General features: G+C 37.4%; 1 protein-coding gene across 5 annotated transcripts in view; it reads right to left on the reverse strand.

Moving 5' to 3' along the window:
* Positions 1-19,716, reverse strand: part of GOLGA4 (golgin A4) — a 54,816-nt gene that overhangs the window by 26,397 nt on the left and 8,703 nt on the right. For 4 of the 5 annotated variants that reach the window (XM_061374888.1, XM_061374887.1, XM_061374889.1 and 1 more), the window contains exons 3-12: positions 18,435-18,533; positions 13,141-13,206; positions 11,700-11,906; positions 9,601-9,648; positions 9,127-9,183; positions 6,091-6,189; positions 5,450-5,588; positions 4,166-4,353; positions 3,146-3,229; positions 2,161-2,308 (exon numbers count right to left, since the gene is read on the reverse strand). In XM_061374888.1, coding sequence (XP_061230872.1) covers positions 2,161-2,308; positions 3,146-3,229; positions 4,166-4,353; positions 5,450-5,588; positions 6,091-6,189; positions 9,127-9,183; positions 9,601-9,648; positions 11,700-11,906; positions 13,141-13,206; positions 18,435-18,533 — 1,135 coding nt within the window. The remainder of the gene's footprint in view (positions 1-2,160; positions 2,309-3,145; positions 3,230-4,165; positions 4,354-5,449; positions 5,589-6,090; positions 6,190-9,126; positions 9,184-9,600; positions 9,649-11,699; positions 11,907-13,140; positions 13,207-18,434; positions 18,534-19,716) is intronic. The other variant, XM_061374890.1, reaches the window with a different exon arrangement.

The raw sequence follows: 19,716 nt of genomic DNA on the forward strand, positions 1-19,716 counted from the left end.
CCACAAAGAAAATGAATTTCAACTGGGGAGACCAAGTTACAGTTTACACGACACACACAAAATAAGCTAAGTATCTTTCCACTATTTCAGTGCACAAAGATGCAGTAACATTGAATCAAACACTGCAGCATTTCACTGAAGTCACTCAGTTACAAAGAAAAAAAGCCACACATGTAACTACAGGCAAGTTAAAAACATGAAATGGAAAAAATATACCACTTTTTAGCCTACAATATAGCACTATGAAAATAAATGAAGCATACTATTTTTCCGTAACTTAAATGAAAATAACATTTCTACAAATACAATATTCCATGAAGTAATTCCTCACTAAATCATGACATAAAAAAGAGAAGTCTAGAATTTAAACACAACTCACATTAACTGCTCAAGAAACAGAACATTAAACACACTGACCTCAAATAAATGAAACTGAATTCTTAAAACTGGTACAACTCAAAGGTTGTGACCTAGTGGAAATTCCAGGCTCTCCCAATATTGACAGTGGTCTTCTCAAATGCCTGAACCATTTAGTTCAAGTGTATTGAACTACACTTCCATTACACATCACAACATTTTTGGCACATGTAAACCCAAGGAAGTAATAGGAAAACCTAATAAAGGCCACCTCAAAATTCTGCTTATCTTTGAGGCGGTATTAGCTGATTTTCCAAGGATTCTAACATTTATATATGCATGCTTAATAGAGTACACAAATACACTTGAAAGTAAAGCGGATGCTTACACACCACAAAAATCAGCAGAAGTACTTTAAATTTTTATTTGAGAGTATATTTAACACACAAATCTCTCCCTAGAAAAGTGCAGTGTATTCAACACATTAGTTGTAACTGAAATTACTTCTCACTACAACAGTTAAGTTTTCCAGGTATCCAGAGCACCATCTGTTACCTATTTTCAGCTTCTGGGTTATGCAAACCTGAAGAAATTACTGTATTAACCAGAGCATGCAGATATTAGTTCACAATTAAGAGGTTTCCACTGCATCAAAAAATGCTGTGTTTCAAATGACTATGACAATAACTTTGTATCTACAAATTTATTAAAATATTCTTCACCCTTTTTTTAGAAGCTTCCTAATCCCCAAGAACTGAACAAAATCCAACTCTTTCAGGACTGACTTACTGTTGAAATATGAATTTCCAGAGTTAAAAGACACATGCACCCTGAAAAAGGTAGAAGAGGAGGACACCTAATCAAAATGTTTGTTACTTTCACAAGGTGGATGTTCAAGCTGCTTTTCTGTACTACAGCAGAATGATCTACCCAATCTTTAAAACTGGAAGGTTTGATCTAAATCCTGTGAACTGTATTGTTGGACTTTCTCATCACTTTTAGAGAAAGAAAATACGCATAATGTTTTATGTCAACTAACTGCATCTGAGCTTCTGCCAGGAGGGAATTCCTTGATACACCTATGAGAGGAAACTGGATTTTATTTATTAATTTGGAAACAGACAATGCAAAATTATTTCACTGTTTAAAAAACAAAGATGGAGTGGATTGACCTTTCCACTTCATTTCAAGCAAAAGGAGAACTCCAAGCACATGTAACTATTTTTACCTAATTTCCATCAAAAGCAAACTACAGCATGTAATAATTACACAGCCACTGGGTCCTAAGCCTGAAGAGAAAGGAATCATCACTGCTGTTTTACTAAAGAGAAATCAGAATGCTTCTGCTACAGCTACTGAAAGAAAATGCTTATTATGGCTGTAGCACATCCTCTTGTTTCTATGCCTTCCCAAGCTCTTACACACTCAGTGCTATGTTTTCCATGTAAAACAGTGGTGGCATTACAATGATAACTTGTAGATAGTTGCGAATTTCCCTCCTGAAGTTATACTAGCAAAAAATTCAATCTTTTCTCCTACAAACGGGAAGGTACAGCTGCCCTTCAGGAGTTTCCTTCCTAACTCCACTTGAGTAACAGAGACAAACCAGTCAAAAACACCCCTAAACTCTGCTGACCAGAAGTGAAGTTAGTAATGATGCTAGCAGGGGTGCGATGTGGAACATGAGGAAGAAAATCACCTCTTAATATCCATTCCAAACAACTGTCCGAAGCGTGCTGAAAGACCACACTGAAGCTTTTTCATGTTTAAATGTGAAAGCTAATAATCCCCAGAATTTCTTACCAGCTTTTTCAGATTTTTCTTTCTGTTCTTTTAATTCCTCGCCTTTTGTAGTCATTTGTTTGATCCGAGCACGCAGTTGGGCTATCTCCTCCTCCTTCAATTCCAGTGTTTCATGCATTTGGCGCTTTGTCTCTGCAATTACCATGCCCTAAGGAAAAGGTCCTTGTGATAAAAAGCTAGCAAACAAATGAAACATATAGCTGAAACAATTTCAAGCCAGGACACAATCCTTGACAGGAATAGACTTTAGTCTATTACTCCAAGACCAGAGATCATGGTATTTTCCCATGCCAGGAAACAGAAAACACTAACAAAAAAAGGTGAGAATACATGATGATTTTGAAGAGTAGCCAAATTTTATCTAGTGGTGAAAAACACTCGTCCAGCCACTAAAGACCATGAGAAAATTTCCTGCTTCTGGTCCAGATACTTTTATTGGAAATATGCATAATGTTAACAAACCCAAACTAAAAGCATTGTAGAGTGCATGCTTCTCCTTAGATAACATGCACATATAAAATGAGCGTCAGTCTTATTACACCACCAAAAGTTACTTCAAGTACCAAGACTTTGACAAAAAAATTAAGGAACAAAAAAACCCAAACCACTTCATATTCCTGAGAAACTACAGCTACTTTTACTTCATTGGTAGCTTTTAAGTTAATTTATATTCTATCTCATCTTAATTAGTGTTTGGGAGTGGTAGTGGTGTTCAGCTCATTTTGTTGTTTGTTGAAGCTGGTAATAAGGAGTGTATTCAGTGTAACTGCTCCATCCTAAACGTAATCTTATAGTATTTATACCCTAACAGACAAATACCCTATAGCATCTATACAATAAAAGTCTCAGGTAGCTCATATTATTTGCTGGCTAAAACATAAACCAAGCCACATCAGATGACTAAGAACAGCTTTTAATACCAAGAAGCCAGTTATTTGAAGTTTTACAAAATCTTTGAACTACGGAGTTTAAAAAGCTTTTTTACCTTGTCTTGTTCTAGCTGCTCAATCAAATTCTTTGCATCACGCAGCTGTGTAATGAGTTTAGTCTTCTCAGCCATCTGAAGGTTCTAAAACACAAACCCCAGGCACAAATTTAAAGCACTGCCACAGGAAAGAAAACACCTTCTTCTGGCAGTCAGGTTAGGTTTGGCTCTTAACCTTGCATTAGGCATTGGAGGAAGAGCACAGAACAGAACCCAAGGAAATTAAAGTAGGTAGCTTTAACTTACTTTTAAATAGATAGGCTGTCTCATGGTCTCCATAATAAATCAAATATCTGAAAGGCTCTGTTACAGCCTCCACAGTTCTCTCATGAATGTCAGAAGTGCTACAGTAAAACTGGCAAGAAACATGCCTTAGGCACCTGCTGTATTACCTGCATCTCAGCTTATTGCAGGATCTCAGCAATGCAACATAATTGTCATTACTGGTTCTGGAAAAGATCCTTAAAATACTCAAGTCTTTCAGAGCTCTTTCAAACAGGGCTGGTGCTCAGAGACTGAGACGGGAATCTGATCTCCAGAACTGAGGCTGAGCACAGCTATACTTATCACATTTTCATGTTCCATTACTATCAGCCATTTTACTTTTAGTCCACACTTGGCATTAGGGGTCTTAAAAGGAAAAATAAGCAAAATACTGATTTAGCCTTGTGACTCCACTTATACTATCTTCACTATATTGTGCTCTCCATTGTCCTGCCTTTCTGTGTTTTCTGTTCATTTACATAACTTATGCCTCTTCAACTATGTCTTAAAGGTTTAGCTCTGCTCTACTGTTCTCACTTTACCTCCTGTCTCTTGTGCTGACAGTCTTTTCCCCACCCCAACTTCCCATAGTTACTTTATTTCTGATACCTTTTTGAGGGTTATTCGAACAGTAAGGTTTCTTACCCATCTTTGAGCAATTTGTTTAAGGGTCTTCCCTATTAACAGATTCTGGAAATACTGGAGTTCTTGCTCTGTTTTAGTAGCTACCTATAAAGTTCAGAGCATTTTCCATACCTTCATTTTCTCCAGTTCCTGAAGCCTCTCTTCTAACTGTTCCTGAAGTGCCTCTTTCTCGTTGGTTAACTGGGCACAGCGCTCCTTATGCGACCGAATCATCTCCTTACAACGCTGCAGCAAGTTCTCTTGGCGCTTTACCCTCTGATGAAGAGTTTCCAGTGTTTTAACAGAATCTCCATTACCCCCTATTAGACAACATACAAACATTATCACATGCACATACAGTTTCCAAAACATAGATCTGCATTCATCATTTACATTGCAGGCAACCCACAGGGCTCTGAAGAAAGTTGTGCAAAGTCTTCAAAACTTCCAAGTGAGCACTGTAACCACCAGAAACATGCTACATGTACATAGAATAGGAAATACAGTCTTTCACCCAATATTAATTTACAAAGGCCAGATATCATACAAGCTTCAAAACCAAACTCTTATTCAACAAAGTTTTCTACACCATTGAAAAACCATGATCTATAAACCTGTCTGCTGCTACTAACAGAAAATTCACTCACAGGAAAAACATTAATCAAATCAAATCAAATCACACCTCTCAAGTGCCAGGCACACCAATTCCTGCTTTCCCAGGGCTGGGTATGATGTTAACTCTAAAATATCCATATTGACAATACTACATTCTGCAGGATAATGGTCATGTTTAGTGAGCTGTACTCCCCTCTGTATAGCTAGCACACTGGATAATATTTTACTGTGTGTTCTGGAGGCTGTAAGAGTACTTGGCATGAAAACAGCGTCAAACAAATTTAAAGGTTTATTTCACAACCATAAGTCTTACACATTATACTCCTGAAGCAGATTCCAGTACAGGACATATCTTGAATCCTGATTCTTAGCGACTGGTTATTTACTTTTTCCCTGAACACTACAAAAGGCATGATGCTAGATAAGAAAATCTCTGATCTAACCATATCATCCTCACACATACAAATATCTGTCACATGCAGAAAACAGACCATTTTGAGATGCATGTTCACCTCTGTCTGAACCCTACCTTTTATGAAAAATACCTATGAATAACCCTTTCATTATATGTCACCATTAGAATATCGCTTACTCGGTAATCAAACAATACTGGAAGCATCTTAGAATCTCTGAAGGGTTATCCTGTCCTCTAGCTGCCATACTGCTATCAAAAACAACTTTCTGCTAGAAAATACATCCTTCCTATGATATATTCAATCCTAAGTACTGTTACTCCATCCTAAGTAACAGCAGGCTTATTCCCCAAAATTTAAGATCTCTTATAAAAGCTGCAACACCTACCATTGCTTCCAGGATCCACAAAATTGTCTAGATTGATTTCTCTTGTTGGACTTTCCCCTTGTGGTTCAGATTGAATATTTGGATCAGACAATTCAGTACTTATCTGCCCATTCTGTAACCTCTGTTTCAACAATGATACCTAAAAAGAAAAAAAAAAATGTTCTTTTTGTTAAGAAGCCTAAGCAGATCATATTTTCACCTCCAAAACTGGAGTTAAATTGATATCAGTAAGCAAAGAAAGGAAAAAATGTTTGATTTTTTTTTTAGCAATTTTTTTCCCAATTAACAAAAATAGTATCATCAGAAGTGGGGAAAAAAAAGAAAAAAGACCAATTAAGCAAAACACACAACTTTGCCAAAGCAATTTTAGCTCAAGTATGTGCTAATATTATGTTCTTGGTAACAAAGACATTACAAAAGTTATTAAATGCAAATCAAATAATCATATTGAATATGAATGAGATTCTACAAAAGTATCCTCTTCCACAAAGATGAACATAATTTCCACATAACCCTAAATTCTCAAGAAGCTTTACAATGTCACAGCAATTATAATAAACTGTGGACATGCATTACAGGAAATACATTATTAAACAAGTAGGAAGAGCAGTTTTAAAGAACTGTTGGGTAAAGTATCTTACCTGAGTTTGCAGGACACTAATAAGTTGGTCCTTTTCTTCTAAGGAAGCATCAAATTCCTCTTGAAGATGTTTCTTAGCTTGTTGATCCATCTGGAGCTCCTGAGAATTGTAAATAAAGGCATCTCAAATGAAAACTTCAATGTGAATTTAAAAGGCTTCTCAAAATATAATGAAACAGCATTAAAAATACCTCTTCACAGTCGTGACCCCAGAATGCAACCATGAAGTGGATGTTTCTTTTACTAAACAATGTTCCACACAACATAATACCATTATAATACCAACATTAAACTAGCAAAAGTCTAAATTTGATGCAAAATTATCAAGGGTTTTTTCTTCCTAGAAGTAAGTTTCTGTAGGGATCACTTCAAGCCTGCTCTTGAAAACTGTTTTCTATGCACACATTTCTTCTGGAAGTTGGAAGACTGTACTTTGGTGAATTAGATTCTTCCTTTAAGCACCAAATGAAGTCAACATAAACAAGCAGAAACTTAAATTTCTCTTATGCTCATTCAATATGCTAGCAGTCTAATATAATAAATGCCATTTATAACAGCAGAAAGTTGGCTTTTTTATTCCTGAAGCATGTCTCAAATGAGAAAGCCAGAGAATGCCCAAGAACTTAACTATGTGCCCTTATTTCATACCTAATTGCAGTCATTTAGCTGAATACCTTTAGAAACTTGTGGCTGTTCCCTAAATTCATCAGTAGGATCTACATGATCTTAGAAAATACTGACTTAGGGAGATCTATTTACTTCCTATGCTTTTAAAGTTGAAATATTTTAATTTCTTTAAATAATTACTGTTTTAATAGAAATCCATATATTTAAAGTTAAATTAATTCACCACTTCTTATTGTGAGAATCAGAACCATGCACATTTCATTCATGCACTGCAAATAATTTCCCAAACTTGTATGTTAATTTTTATATATTTACTTCACCTATACATATCTCCCTGTGTTTTTCCCCAGGGAACTAATGCTTCTATGACTGTTGTGCTGCAAAAATACATGTATAAAAGCAAGCGCCACTCATAAACATGGCAGAACAGTGCTGGAAGATGTCACTGGGAAAACTATGCCTCTCTCTACCATATATCCACTTTTTAACCCTGCACTGCCTCAGGTTGTCAACAACTCTGATCACACTTCTGCCTTGTGCTTCTGAGCTTTAGAAGCAACTCCTTCCAAGCAAGCCAAAGCAGCTCAGTGCAAGAATAAGTGTCAAAAGATTTACTGAAACCAACACAGGAATAGTCCTCTTTGGATCCCAAAGTCCCTTTTGATCCTTGTCCAAGAAGAACACTGAAGACTGCTTGAAGACTGCTGTTGAGCAATTACTCTTAACAGAAGAAAACTAGCAAAAGACATACTCATTTCCACAGACTGTTGCACACTGTCACGTTGGCTTCAAAGGAGATAACTTGTATTCACATGGCCCTCTTAAAAGAAACTTGTCTGATCCAATATTTTTATTGGGAAAAAGGACCATATGATGAAGAAAAGGATTCCTTTACTTCTTATTACAAATTACATCAATGAATGATCTATTTCATAACATTTTAGCTTCCACAATGCAGATGTACCATTTTATTAGCAATTTCTCTTTTTAAGTATGTTTTACCTAATGCCATATAACACATGGGCTTCTGAAAGACCAAAATAACCTGCATTTTGAAGTTTTTCAGTTAATAAAAAAGACTGAGTGTTAGTTGAAGGAATCTTTAAATTTACAAGATCTGTAACAATGAAATTAAATTTTACACCAAAGATAAATACATATATATATATATAAATTGGAAATACGTATTTATAACATATATGTATGAATCAGAAAGACTATGACATTATGCATGCATCCAGCTCGTTCATAATTGAAAGCTTTAAGTCTGATGTATGTATATATGCCTTACAAACTTTACCAATAGGCACCAATAAGCTGGAAAAATAAACATACTGGAACATGTGGATATGGACTTAACACAGAATGAGCTTCTTCCATTTGATCTTGTGGTGGACTGGGAAAATAAACCACACTGGCAAGCCATTCCCACCAGTAATGCTGTGTGTTTTACCCTCCTATAGGCTGTTAGTTCAGCTTAGGAATACAGTCTGGGTGCAGGCTCTGGCTCAGATGAGCCTGGCACACCCAGGACTCTGGCCCACTGTTCTCAGCTACTGCAAAAGAAGCAGACCTCGCCATGGTCTGATGGTTCTTGCAACCTCCACACCAGCGCTGCTGCTCAGCAGGGCACATGCCAAAACCAGAAGTGCAGCCACAAAGAGAGCCTGTGGCTTTGAGCAAGTTGGCATCCAGCTCCCAAGCGAGGCAAGAGCATGGTCAGAGAAGCCCTCACATGCCCGTCTCCGAACCTGATGCTGCAGTGCAAAATGGGTTCAGCTTTGCATTCTGCCTTACCGGGGTTTGACAATACAGCTTTGGTGAACTTGCTCTATTAATTTTCTCTGCCCAATAATTCGTACATATCTTTAATTAAGCCCAATGTGTTTACTAGCAATACTTCTCTTTTTATTTTCACTATAACCTAAGGAGACAGTAATCATAACTATACTACATATCCATAAACCCAATGTCAACAAAGATCAAGATGAGTACCTTTTAATTTTATCCTAATTTTTTTATCCATACGCATTAAAATCTTTATTAAAAAGTGCCTATTACTTGGGATTGCCTAACATTAGTACTTCTCAATACCATAAAGAACAGCAAATTGCACAGGTACATCTACTGCTGGACCCAACTTCAAGAACCACACACATTTCTACCTATTTCACAAGGAACAGAAAGCAGTTCAGTGCAAATAATAATCTGTCTTAGAGCAAATGATAAGCTGCTGAATGGGAAACAAGCCAGAGAAATAACCCTATATAAACAAATGAAAGCAAGCAGTAAAAAAGCCCTGCTGTGTGAGAGAAAATATTTTGTAAAGTGAACACAAACACCAAAAGCTAGGCAGAGAAAGATCCTATGTATGCCTAGTATGAAGTAAATAATCAGTAAAGGAAATTACCTCTCTCAGTTCTCCAATTCTGCGAAGTGCTTTATCCTGAGTTTGACTCAGAACACCCTTAGAAAAAGGAAGAACAAACATCAGGTGTATTAAATGTAACTTTATATAAAGTATGTATAAATTCACAGAATTGTATTTCAACAGAAGAATTAATAATCTGTATTTCTCGTTCAAGTCAAGCTTGATGTGCAAGTATTACCATAAACTGCCAACTGTGGGCTGGCAATCTATCACTTGAACGCAGCTGATGCACTAAGAAAGGCTGGGTACAATAGCTTCACAGTTGTTTAGACAAATCAATATTAACTTTGCTTCCTTAGAAATCCCAACAAGAAAGTCTTGTTACACATAAACATATTTACACAACTTATTGTGTAAACACACACAATGCACTGGAAATTAAATCTCTATTTGCACTACACATTTTAAGAGTCAGAAAAGCATTCAGGTAAGAGGATGAAAAGTAATGCTTACCTGTAGCTTCTTCTTCTCCCGCTGGATAACTTGATAAGCAGATACTAGCTAAAATACAGAAATCAGGTATAATGATGAATGCATCTGCTTAAGCTATCAAAATAATCTGCTATCGCCATCTGCATTTTCAAACTCTTGACCTGAGAAAGCTCTTCTGACAGAAACCTATTTAAATATTCTCAATGGGGGTTTTTCCATTTATAAATTATCTCCTACATACAAACCCTTGAGGTTACTCACCACCCAGGTACAGTTTTCCCTTCACTGAAAAGACATGCAAGACCAACCATGCTTCAATACAGGCAGTTAAAACCCAACTGTATCAGAAAGTTAGATCCCAACCAGCCACCCCACTGGGATGTACATTTGTAAGGGTACATGTCCCAGAGAGCTTAAGTAAAATTAATTTTACAATGAGTATGCATTAAAAAAATACACTTACAGATCTAGCAAAACAAGGTCCGTGTAATACTGAATATTCTCATCCCCTGTGCTTTGCATAGACCCAGCAGACAAAAAAAGACTGGAAGTGGGCACCACTTCTCATTGTAAGCTGACAAAAGAGCTTCATGAGTAACTGCACAATTTAGTTTAATTAAAAATTTGACCACAATTGCCTAAGCTGTCCAAAGTTGAAGTAGCAAATTGGCACTTGGAACTGGAATATTCCATTTTCTAATTGCTGAAAAATTAAAGGAAAACTAATCCAAAATAGCAAAACCAGAACTCCTTTAAGGCAAAAGATACCTTCAAATTCTTACTTAATTAGGCTTTTTCCAGAATTCAAAATCAGTTGTAATTTCAAAGTTGTACTTATTTTGCACTTAAAAGAAAACTAAAACTACTTTGGATGATTTTCCTCATTTTTTTGAGATGCTAACTTTGTATCCTACTTCAAGAAAGGGAAAAAAATAATTGTGTCTTATCATTATATATTTAAGCTACTTTCTTCCAAGCCCCAGCAAAGCAATTCTCTCCAACTGAAACATACTGGAACATGTGGATATAGGCTTAATACAGAATGAGCTTCTTCCATTTGATCTTGTGGTTATCTTCTCCAACTAAAGAAACTCAGAAAAATAGAAAGAAAACCCCAAGTCTTTTTGACAGAGAAAATTAAGATTCGCTGGAGAGACTGCACTAAAAAAAAACCAAACACAATCAAAAACCCACCCCAAACCAAACCTATAAACTGATAAGTTTTGATTTTAGCAATACTTTTTATGTAACTTTTTAAAAACTGTATCTTATTATACTAGCTGGAAATGAATGACAAATTAACAACAAGTACGGAATTACAAGTATAGAAGACAACTGCTTTTTTCAGGCATATGCTGAATACCGTACTTGCTGTATACATGGTTTAGGTTCTAGGGATTTTGACACTAATAGCCAAATGTCTGTACAGGAATTACTGTATTTGAGGGCAGCAAACATTTGAAGAACTGTAAAAAACAGTGCAAATACCAGTTTTAATTACAGCACACATTTAAAACCAAAACAAAAATCCAGCACCACCACTTGGAAAACTTTTCCCAACAAGTCATAAAATCAGTATCAAAACTACTTATATCATTGGTTTTCACTAAAATGGCAAAAGAAATAGTCCTTGAATTAATTCCTTCCAGGGAATACCTGGAAATCATAGAGAACAGAATGTATTCATTGTAAACAAAATGCTTGTCTATAGCATGTGCATGGAATATGCATTGTTCACTTCAAGCCTCAGCAGGAAAGTGCATTTGCTGTCAGGCAAGCACAAGCCAGGCTCACTTCTGAACTGAACTCTATACCTTGCTACAGGCTTTCCGCAAAAACCTTCACAGGCCTACTTTGTGTGAGTAACCACTAACCGATCTCTATTGCTGATGTGACATTATTTACAAACAGAAAAGGATTTCCATCTTTTAATATCAGAAAAACATTTTGACCAGTATAGACCAAAAATAACCAGACTTAGAATAATAATTTGACTTTTATGTTAGCTGTAAGTTGATCCATTTGCTCCACATAAGAAAACAGAAAGATTATCCACTACTGCAATATGTTAGTCTAATTTTTCCCCTCCTCTCTGACCAGGTAAGCTAGTCATTGCCTACCTCTGAGTACTTTCCCCTGTAGTTGCCCAAGCTGCGCTCCATCCTGCGCAGTCGCTGCAGCAGCTGCTCTTTGCTGAGGCTGTCCATTTTTCCCAGAGGCTCTTCTGGCTCACTTTCAATGTCAGAAGGTGGATCAAAGGTGGGACCGGCTGCGTCCAAGTCCAGTCGATTCAAGAAGTCTCTTGAGGAAGTTCGTACCAGGGACTCCTTAGAAGAAGAGCGGAACAGGGACTCTTTTATTGGGCTTTGAAATAAAGACTCCATGGAGGGAACTCGGAGCTGAAGCCTCTGGGTGAAAGACTGAGTGTCACTTAGCTGCAAAAAATCAAAGCAAGTAATTCTGCACTGTTTTTAGGCAGAGAGACACAGTAAGGTCCAGGAAACAGAGACCTGACCTGGGCAAAGGAATACATGCATGACACCAAGTAACTACCACTCCCTTGGAAGAAGCATCTCCTTGTGCAGAAAAATCAATCATGCAACTACCAGATATGGGCAATTTCAGAGAGCAACTAAAGCCAATAATTTACAGATCTGATTTAAATGTGCATCTGTGTAACTCCTTTAAAAAGAAATGTAAACTCAAACAAACAGTTCCGTTTACTGTTGTCCCAAATTTATAAAAAATAATTGTGACTCACTTATTGCCATGTTAAACAGAAGATTGCATTTATCTCAAAGATATAAAAATATCTTCCTATGATTAAAAGAACAGATTTATTGTAAAAGTCCTTGTGTAACAGCTCTAGCGTACACCCTTACATCCTCCTTATTTTATTTTAAATGGCTTTATGATTTCTACACAAAATACAATTATTAATTCATGCAGCTACAGTACTTAATGCTGTTCTAAACCAAAAGGTTCTGTGCTATGGTACTGTATACTGCTAGTGCTACAGAAGTGATTTGAAAGCATTACTGCACAATGTTGCTCCCACAACCAAGTGCTGGGACACGTGCTAGAAGTTACTGCTAATCCCAGTCCAGCAAGCTGAATATTTACAAGAGATACTGAAGAATGACTTCTACCTTGATCACTAGTAATGATTCTTTCTTAAGCCTACCATTTATTTTCTTTCCCTTCAGCTAGAAATTAGCTTTCTATTGATGCAATATGCCCCCCTGGTTTGGAAAGCGAGGTTAACACTCTGTATCCTGTGCTGGCTGGATTCACGAGCAATGAGACACACTGTTGGACACCTCTAAACCTTCCCTGCAAGAAAAAAGCTCCACACATCAACAAAACTTAATACCAACTAATGGGATTACACACAAAAAAAAACCCCTTGGTATATCATAATACTTGCCCTTAGTACCCTGACAGGCAAGTATTTATCATCCCTGCTCTAGCATAAAGATACATACTGGGCACTTAAAGCAACATACCACAAAGACCACAGGGCAGTGAAGAAGATAACCACCCCCCATATCCTCCCCATACCTGCGAAGAGGCTGATCCACTTCCATTGTTTTCTTTGTATCCGAGAAGTTGATCTCTACTGGAGTCCTAAAGGAGGCAAAACAACTGTTAGTAGGAAGAGACTGCAAAGACTGTAATTCACCAATTCCTACAAACAGCATCTGCGCTTTTTCCTTGCCTGTGTTTTTAGTACTTTCTTTTGAACGTTTATTAAAATGTCTTCATGCAAACACGCTAGTTTGTTAAATTCAAAACAGATTGCTGCATTATACAGAACTACAAAGCAGCTACGTGTGCATGGATTAGTACGAGACATCTGCAGAGGCTGACATCTCCAATTAAATTATTCATAATGATTATTTATGTAACATTTAAGCACAAATCAAAGAAATACCCAAAAGACAAAATGATAGCAGGAAAAAAATCTAATTGATGACTAGTGTTGTTTATAGCCAACATGAGTAACACTGGAATCACATCATCTTTCTCAGTTTAAGTACACTGGGGAGGATGGAGGGTAGAAACTACCGGGAAAAAGGTGCTGGTAACAGGCTGTTCAAGACTTTAAATAAGCACAGGTAGAAAATAAAGACTTAAAAAAAAAGATCCTGTGCAAAACTTCATGTGTACATTCCTCTGCACTCCCAAAAAAAGGAAAAAACAAAAAAATCCCACTCAAACCAACAAAACCAACACAATAGAAAACAATAGCTTTGGTTGAGTTTTTTTTTAAAGAGTTCAGAGATTTCTGTTCCTAATCTGTCTCTCCTGCTTTTCCTATGTCCTGTGTTCAGGTGTTTTCTAACCTGTACAAATCCACATAGTCTTCTGGTGTTTAAACCAGGTCGACCTGAAATAGCAAAACATGCCAGAAAACATCTTGGATATGATTTTCTTCCAAGAGAAGCAAAGCACTGAGATATATCGAACACAACACAGGACGAATTCTGCTAAAAACAATGTAACTTATTTTTCAATCAAGATGGACCCTGACAGTTATATGCAAACTGTAATATCTAAGGTGTATACACAAAATATGAATCGCAATTGTCCCTGTATGTATCTGCTACACAATTACCCCCACAGCTTCTGCTCTCCGTGGATACGCAGGTAAGCATCCATAAGCATAAATGTAGAAGAGGAATGATTCAGTGTAAAAGAGCTTCAGAAAGGTGTGACATGGAGCACACTTCATGAAATCGCAGCAGAAAGAGAAATCCAGACAGTGAAGGCAGGCAGGGAAATGAAGAGTCACCCAGGCAAAGAGCAATAACCAGCCATACAAGAACTCTGTTTGGATTTCAAATCATGCTCCAGCTGGCCTGAACAAAATCTGCATTCTGCTTCATAGCACCATCCTGCTTCAGAGCACCATCCTGCTGAGTGGATTTATTCCTAGTGGATTAAGAGCTCTTACTAGGTTTTAGACTAAAGCGCACCCAACATGTTATTCTCAGTTCCAATACCTTTTCATTTTTCATTTCATAACTGGAAGCTTAATAATAAGGGTAATCCAAATAAAAAATTGTCTTCTGCTTTATAGTTTACAAAGCATCTACCATGGTAGTGCTGGACTGACAACAGAGGAAGACAAATATCAAGATTTACAAACTACACACACTTCTTTCAAAAATCATATATTCTGATACCCATAGAAAGTACTAAAGGAAACTGTTGAAGGTTTGTACATCTAATTCAGAAGAATAATTTAATAATATTTAAGATATATTTTAAAATACAAGATTAAGTGGGTTTATTCAACCTAATAAGGTGTTTATGAATATGAAAACTATGGATGCTGTCCTTTTCTGTTAAGATCCTTAAAAAGCTGCCATTTCAGGATCTATGAAGAACCTTAGAAAAATACCATTTAAAAATGAAAACTAAAGTCACCACTTTTAAAATTTTCCTATTCTTTGCATTCAATCTGTGTGAATAAAAATAGAACCTATGTAGGGGATTAGACTTTCTATTGGCATAAATCATAAAAGGGATACACTGATAATCTTTCATATAAAAACTGGACTAGCACAAGTATCTAGTTGCTGCAATTTTAAATCACTGTGCTGTGACTTAGGGCCTTAGGGCAAAGGATCATACTCTGGTGTCCAAACTGTGAAGGGTAAGCACAAATGGAAGTTGCTACATGTAAGCATGAATTCAAGAGGCTCTGAATAGCTTAAAAGCCCTGTGATAAACCTTAAGAGCTGTTTCAGCAAAACTAGAATCTCAGAGCACAGGCTAGCGCTTTGAAAGTCTTAAACCCAGCAGAGTTACATTAGGGTTTCTGGAAACCAACAGAAGTCTTTTTTCCACAAACCATCCACTGCTAATATCTTCATAGATGATCTGGAAGATGGGATCAAGTAAACTCTGATGCAGTTTGCCACCAAACTTCAATAATGACACCAAACTGAGTGGGGAAGTGGACACTTTGGAAGGGAAAGCCACCATGCAGGAAGACCTGGATAGGCTGGAAGAGTGGGCTAACAAGAATATTATAAAGCTCAGCAAAGACAAGTGTAAGGTCTTGCAACTGGGTAAACATAGCCCAAGAGTGCAGCACACGTCAGAATATACTTAGCATCTCTGTGGAAAGGGACCTGGGGGTCCTGCTGGACAACAAGCTCAATGTAAGTGAACAGCATGCAACTGTGGTAAAGCCAATAAGATGCTGGGTTACAACAAGGGCATAGCCAGCAGAGATAAAGTCATTATCCCACTCTTGCTTGGGCTTGTCAGGCCACGCCTGGAATACTGTATTTGGTTTTGGTCCCTGCTATGCCAAAAAATGAGGACAGGCTGGTGACAGTCCAAGAGAAGGGCCACAAAGATGATCCAAGGAGTGAGAAGCTGTGTGAGGAAAGGCTGAGAGAGCTGGTTTTGCTTGGCCTCGAGAACAGAAGGCTCAGGGGAGACTTATCACCATGTTCTCCTGGGAAGATTCCAACTGGATGCAAGAAGAAAATTTTTCATAATGAGAACACTCAGTCACTGGAATAATCTCCCCAAGGAAGCAGTGGATTCCCCAATACCAAATACTTCTAATATTCAAATGGACAGGATGCTGGGACATCTTGTCTAGACTGGACTTTTGCTAAGAAAGGCTGGATCAGATGACCCTTCACAACCCTTCCAACCTGGCACTCTATGATGCTATGATCCTGACATTGCCAACATTTTATGTACATTTTAAGTACAAAAGTCCAAAAACACTTTTCAGCCCTCAGAACTGAAAGTCCTTTGCTAAGATCACAAGATGGTACAGAAGATCAAGTATTATAATCCCATTTTTTCCCCAATCTTTCAGTCTGCATATTCTCTAAAAGCCCTTTAAGGAGGTTCACTCAACTTGTGCTTCCTTAACTCCTTATTTCTGAAATGCCAGCTAATTAATCTTGCATTTAAGTCTGCATTTAAAAACAAAATGTTTAAAACTGTTCTCCTTCCTTCCTTGGTATTCCAAAATTGAGTAAATTATAAAGGAAGGATGAATAGCTTAGTATGTATTTTCTTTCCTCACTTTCCTTTCGAAAACCCTTCTGATCAAGACTATTCAAACTGTTTCTTCATGCAACAAACCCCATGCAGCGTAGTTAGTGAAGAGATTATACTAAATTAATCTATGCCAAAACCCCCACAATTACAGCCACTTCTCTTATGCTGCTCACTCTCTTGGACTACACAGCATTTGCAGTGATGTGTGACCACTCACATGCAGTTAAATTATAATTATTTGCTATGTATGCAGCCTTGTATTATAAATGTGCAAGTCAGTAATTCCTGCCACTAAAGTATATACTAAAAGACTGCACACAGACAACACTTGAGCATTCACAGAAATATATTTTTCAGAATGTAAATGTACTAAGTACATTACGTAATGTAGTGAAAAACAACCCAAAACTGCTTACTGCTGTAAGTGTAGAAAACCTTAGTTAAATTAGCAGTGGAACTTTTAAGTAGTGATCACTACACCTGGAACATGGCCAAAATATCTAGAACTGAGGAAAGATAAAATAAAAAGATCTGGAAACTATTTCAGAACTACAGGTTTCGGCACAGTCTGAAAGTCCACTTTGCTCTCCATCAAAAAGCTCAATCTTGAGAACACCACAACTGAGCTACTAATGACTTTGTGCTTAGGGACATGCTCTAAACAAGCACAACCCTTTACAACAAATTAAGACTTTCCAGAGATCACCTTTTTAATCACTGTTTTAAGCCAATCTTGCTTAGCTTGAGAAGTCAACACAGCATGGTGTGGTGTTCTGCGTCCATCTGCTTATCAAATTTCTCTCCTGTTACAGCTTCCAGTGATTTGTCATTTTCAGCCTCTGCACCAGCAGCAAAAAAGCACTTGCTAAACTGGAAAAGCAAAGTAATTATGAAGCATAAGGATGAGCTGGGACTGTAAAAAATGCTGTGTTCCAAATCACTACAGACTCAGGAAGGGAAAGCCATGTCTCTGAAGTATGTGAAAGATGCCATCCCAGTACTGTGACAATAAGGAGAATACAGCTCTGTATGTGTGCATGTTAGAAAGAAGGCTGCTTTCCTCTCCATGTTGGCTTTTTCTCCACTTGTTCTCAGTTTCTCCACTTGCATACTATGAAGAACAACCTGGTCTAGTGGAAGGCATCCCCGCTCGTGGCAGGGGGTTGGAACTGGATGAGCTGTAAGGTCCTGTCAAACCCAAACCATTCTAGGATTCTATGAAAACAACATTACCAGGCAAAGAAGTACACACTTAAAATCTAATTATTAAAAAAGAGAAAATTTATCCTCACAATAATAGATGCCACATCATGAACTAGGAGGAAATGAATTTCAGAGTCTATGTGAGATAATTATTTCCTGCTACCATTCGTAGTAAATGACATTGTGAGACTTTCACAGAACACAGCAAAAAACCAGGTAATTTTAAAGACAAAGCAAAGGCAAGACAAATCAATATCAGTATTTTTCATATCCATTTTCTTGAAATACAGACATAGATAAAAACAAAAAGGAAGACTTTCTGTGGCATTAATGAATTCTATGCAACAAATGTAAAAACTTGCGTGACAACTGTGTTGGTTACCTGTGTAACAGAAAACGTGTTAATTTTTTGATATTACAATAAATTCACATCATACAGCACACCAGCCAGGAGCTAATCAGGTACTACCTCTGTGAATTTAGTGCAGGGTTAGCAACAGAGTAGTTAAGATGCCTTTGTGAGAACAAGCCACAAGCAACACTAGGATTGCCATCTAGTACAGTATTCTCCTCCCCCTGCTAAAGGCATCACTAAGAGGGGTGGGAGGACTCACCACACTGTCACTCTGTGGCTTAGGTTGTTTGGTGGGATCCAAAGCAAAGATAGTATACTCAGAGAGAAAAGCAGGTTCTGCTATCATCCCAGCTAGCAGCTGTCATTCAATGCAAAAAGTAGGAAAATGAAAATAAATCAAGTAATAAGGTCATGAACGTCACACGATTTCACTTGGTTTTTCCACACTGTTCAAAATACCACAATACAGCCATTTACAAGACAAGAGATATCAGTAAAGGGAGGACATAACCAGAAAATATGCATTAGATCATTTCAGAACAGCCAAAATACACTGTATTAAAATGAAATTGCAAGATACTTCCTCCCCACTAGCCAAGAATTTTCTGGCTTCAAATAGGTACCAACAGCAGAATCTACTCAGTCACGGTGCAAGAGCAGTATGGCTGCATCTTCTCATCAGTGAGTTCATCCTCCATTCGCAGATGCTGGGTACCCAACAATTAAAATATTTAAGTACTTGCTCACAGTATTTTTGTTACACCAGCAGATCACTACCTGCTACATCTTTACAGCTAGATTATAGGCACAGCTGTCTAATGAGTCCTATAATTACACTACCTAACGCTTTCCAATACATACATGTGTTTTTATCTGCACTTTTATATTTTTGTAATCACCTATTAAGTAAGGCTTTAAAACTAGCTAATCTAGTGAACTTGGGGGTGGGGAGAAGGGTATTAAAAGTCACTAAAAATTATTCATGTATCCCTGGAAAAGTGGCAAGGAACAATCTGTTAGTCTGCCAAAATTAAGCAGACTTAAATATTTCTACAACAGATTCTTGCACTTCAGGATGTAGCCTAAAACCCACTTGGAATTATCTCAGTGGCTTCAGAAACATTAAACATATCTAGTGGTAGACTGCCTAACGTATCACTTGCACATTCGTGTTATGCCAGTGACGTGATCAATAAAACTAGACAAGCAGGGAATTCAACTGGACTGGAGCATACTGGAAACAGCCACAATGTGTGAAGATGTAAATAATCCTTTAAGTAACCTTCTCTAATCCTCAGAGTGCCATCAAAGCACACTTGAAGCTTGCTATAGAAATCCTACTAAGATCTTCAAACATTCTGCTCCAGACATACTCCAGGGTAAATGAACACCCTACCCCATACTGACCTTCATCTCAGGCACCAAATTAAGGCTATGGTATTGCTGATCTTCTGTCACAATATTTATCCTCTTTTTTGAAGTAAAATCTTACTAACCAGTGAATGCACTAGGAGTTATAAAATCCAGGCTTTAGATACAAA

Source organism: Neopsephotus bourkii, unplaced genomic scaffold (genome assembly GCF_033783945.1).
Source record: "Neopsephotus bourkii isolate Nb327-2 ecotype Australia unplaced genomic scaffold, CSIRO-AGI_Nbou_v1 NB_1655, whole genome shotgun sequence".
NCBI lineage: Eukaryota > Metazoa > Chordata > Aves > Psittaciformes > Psittacidae > Neopsephotus > Neopsephotus bourkii.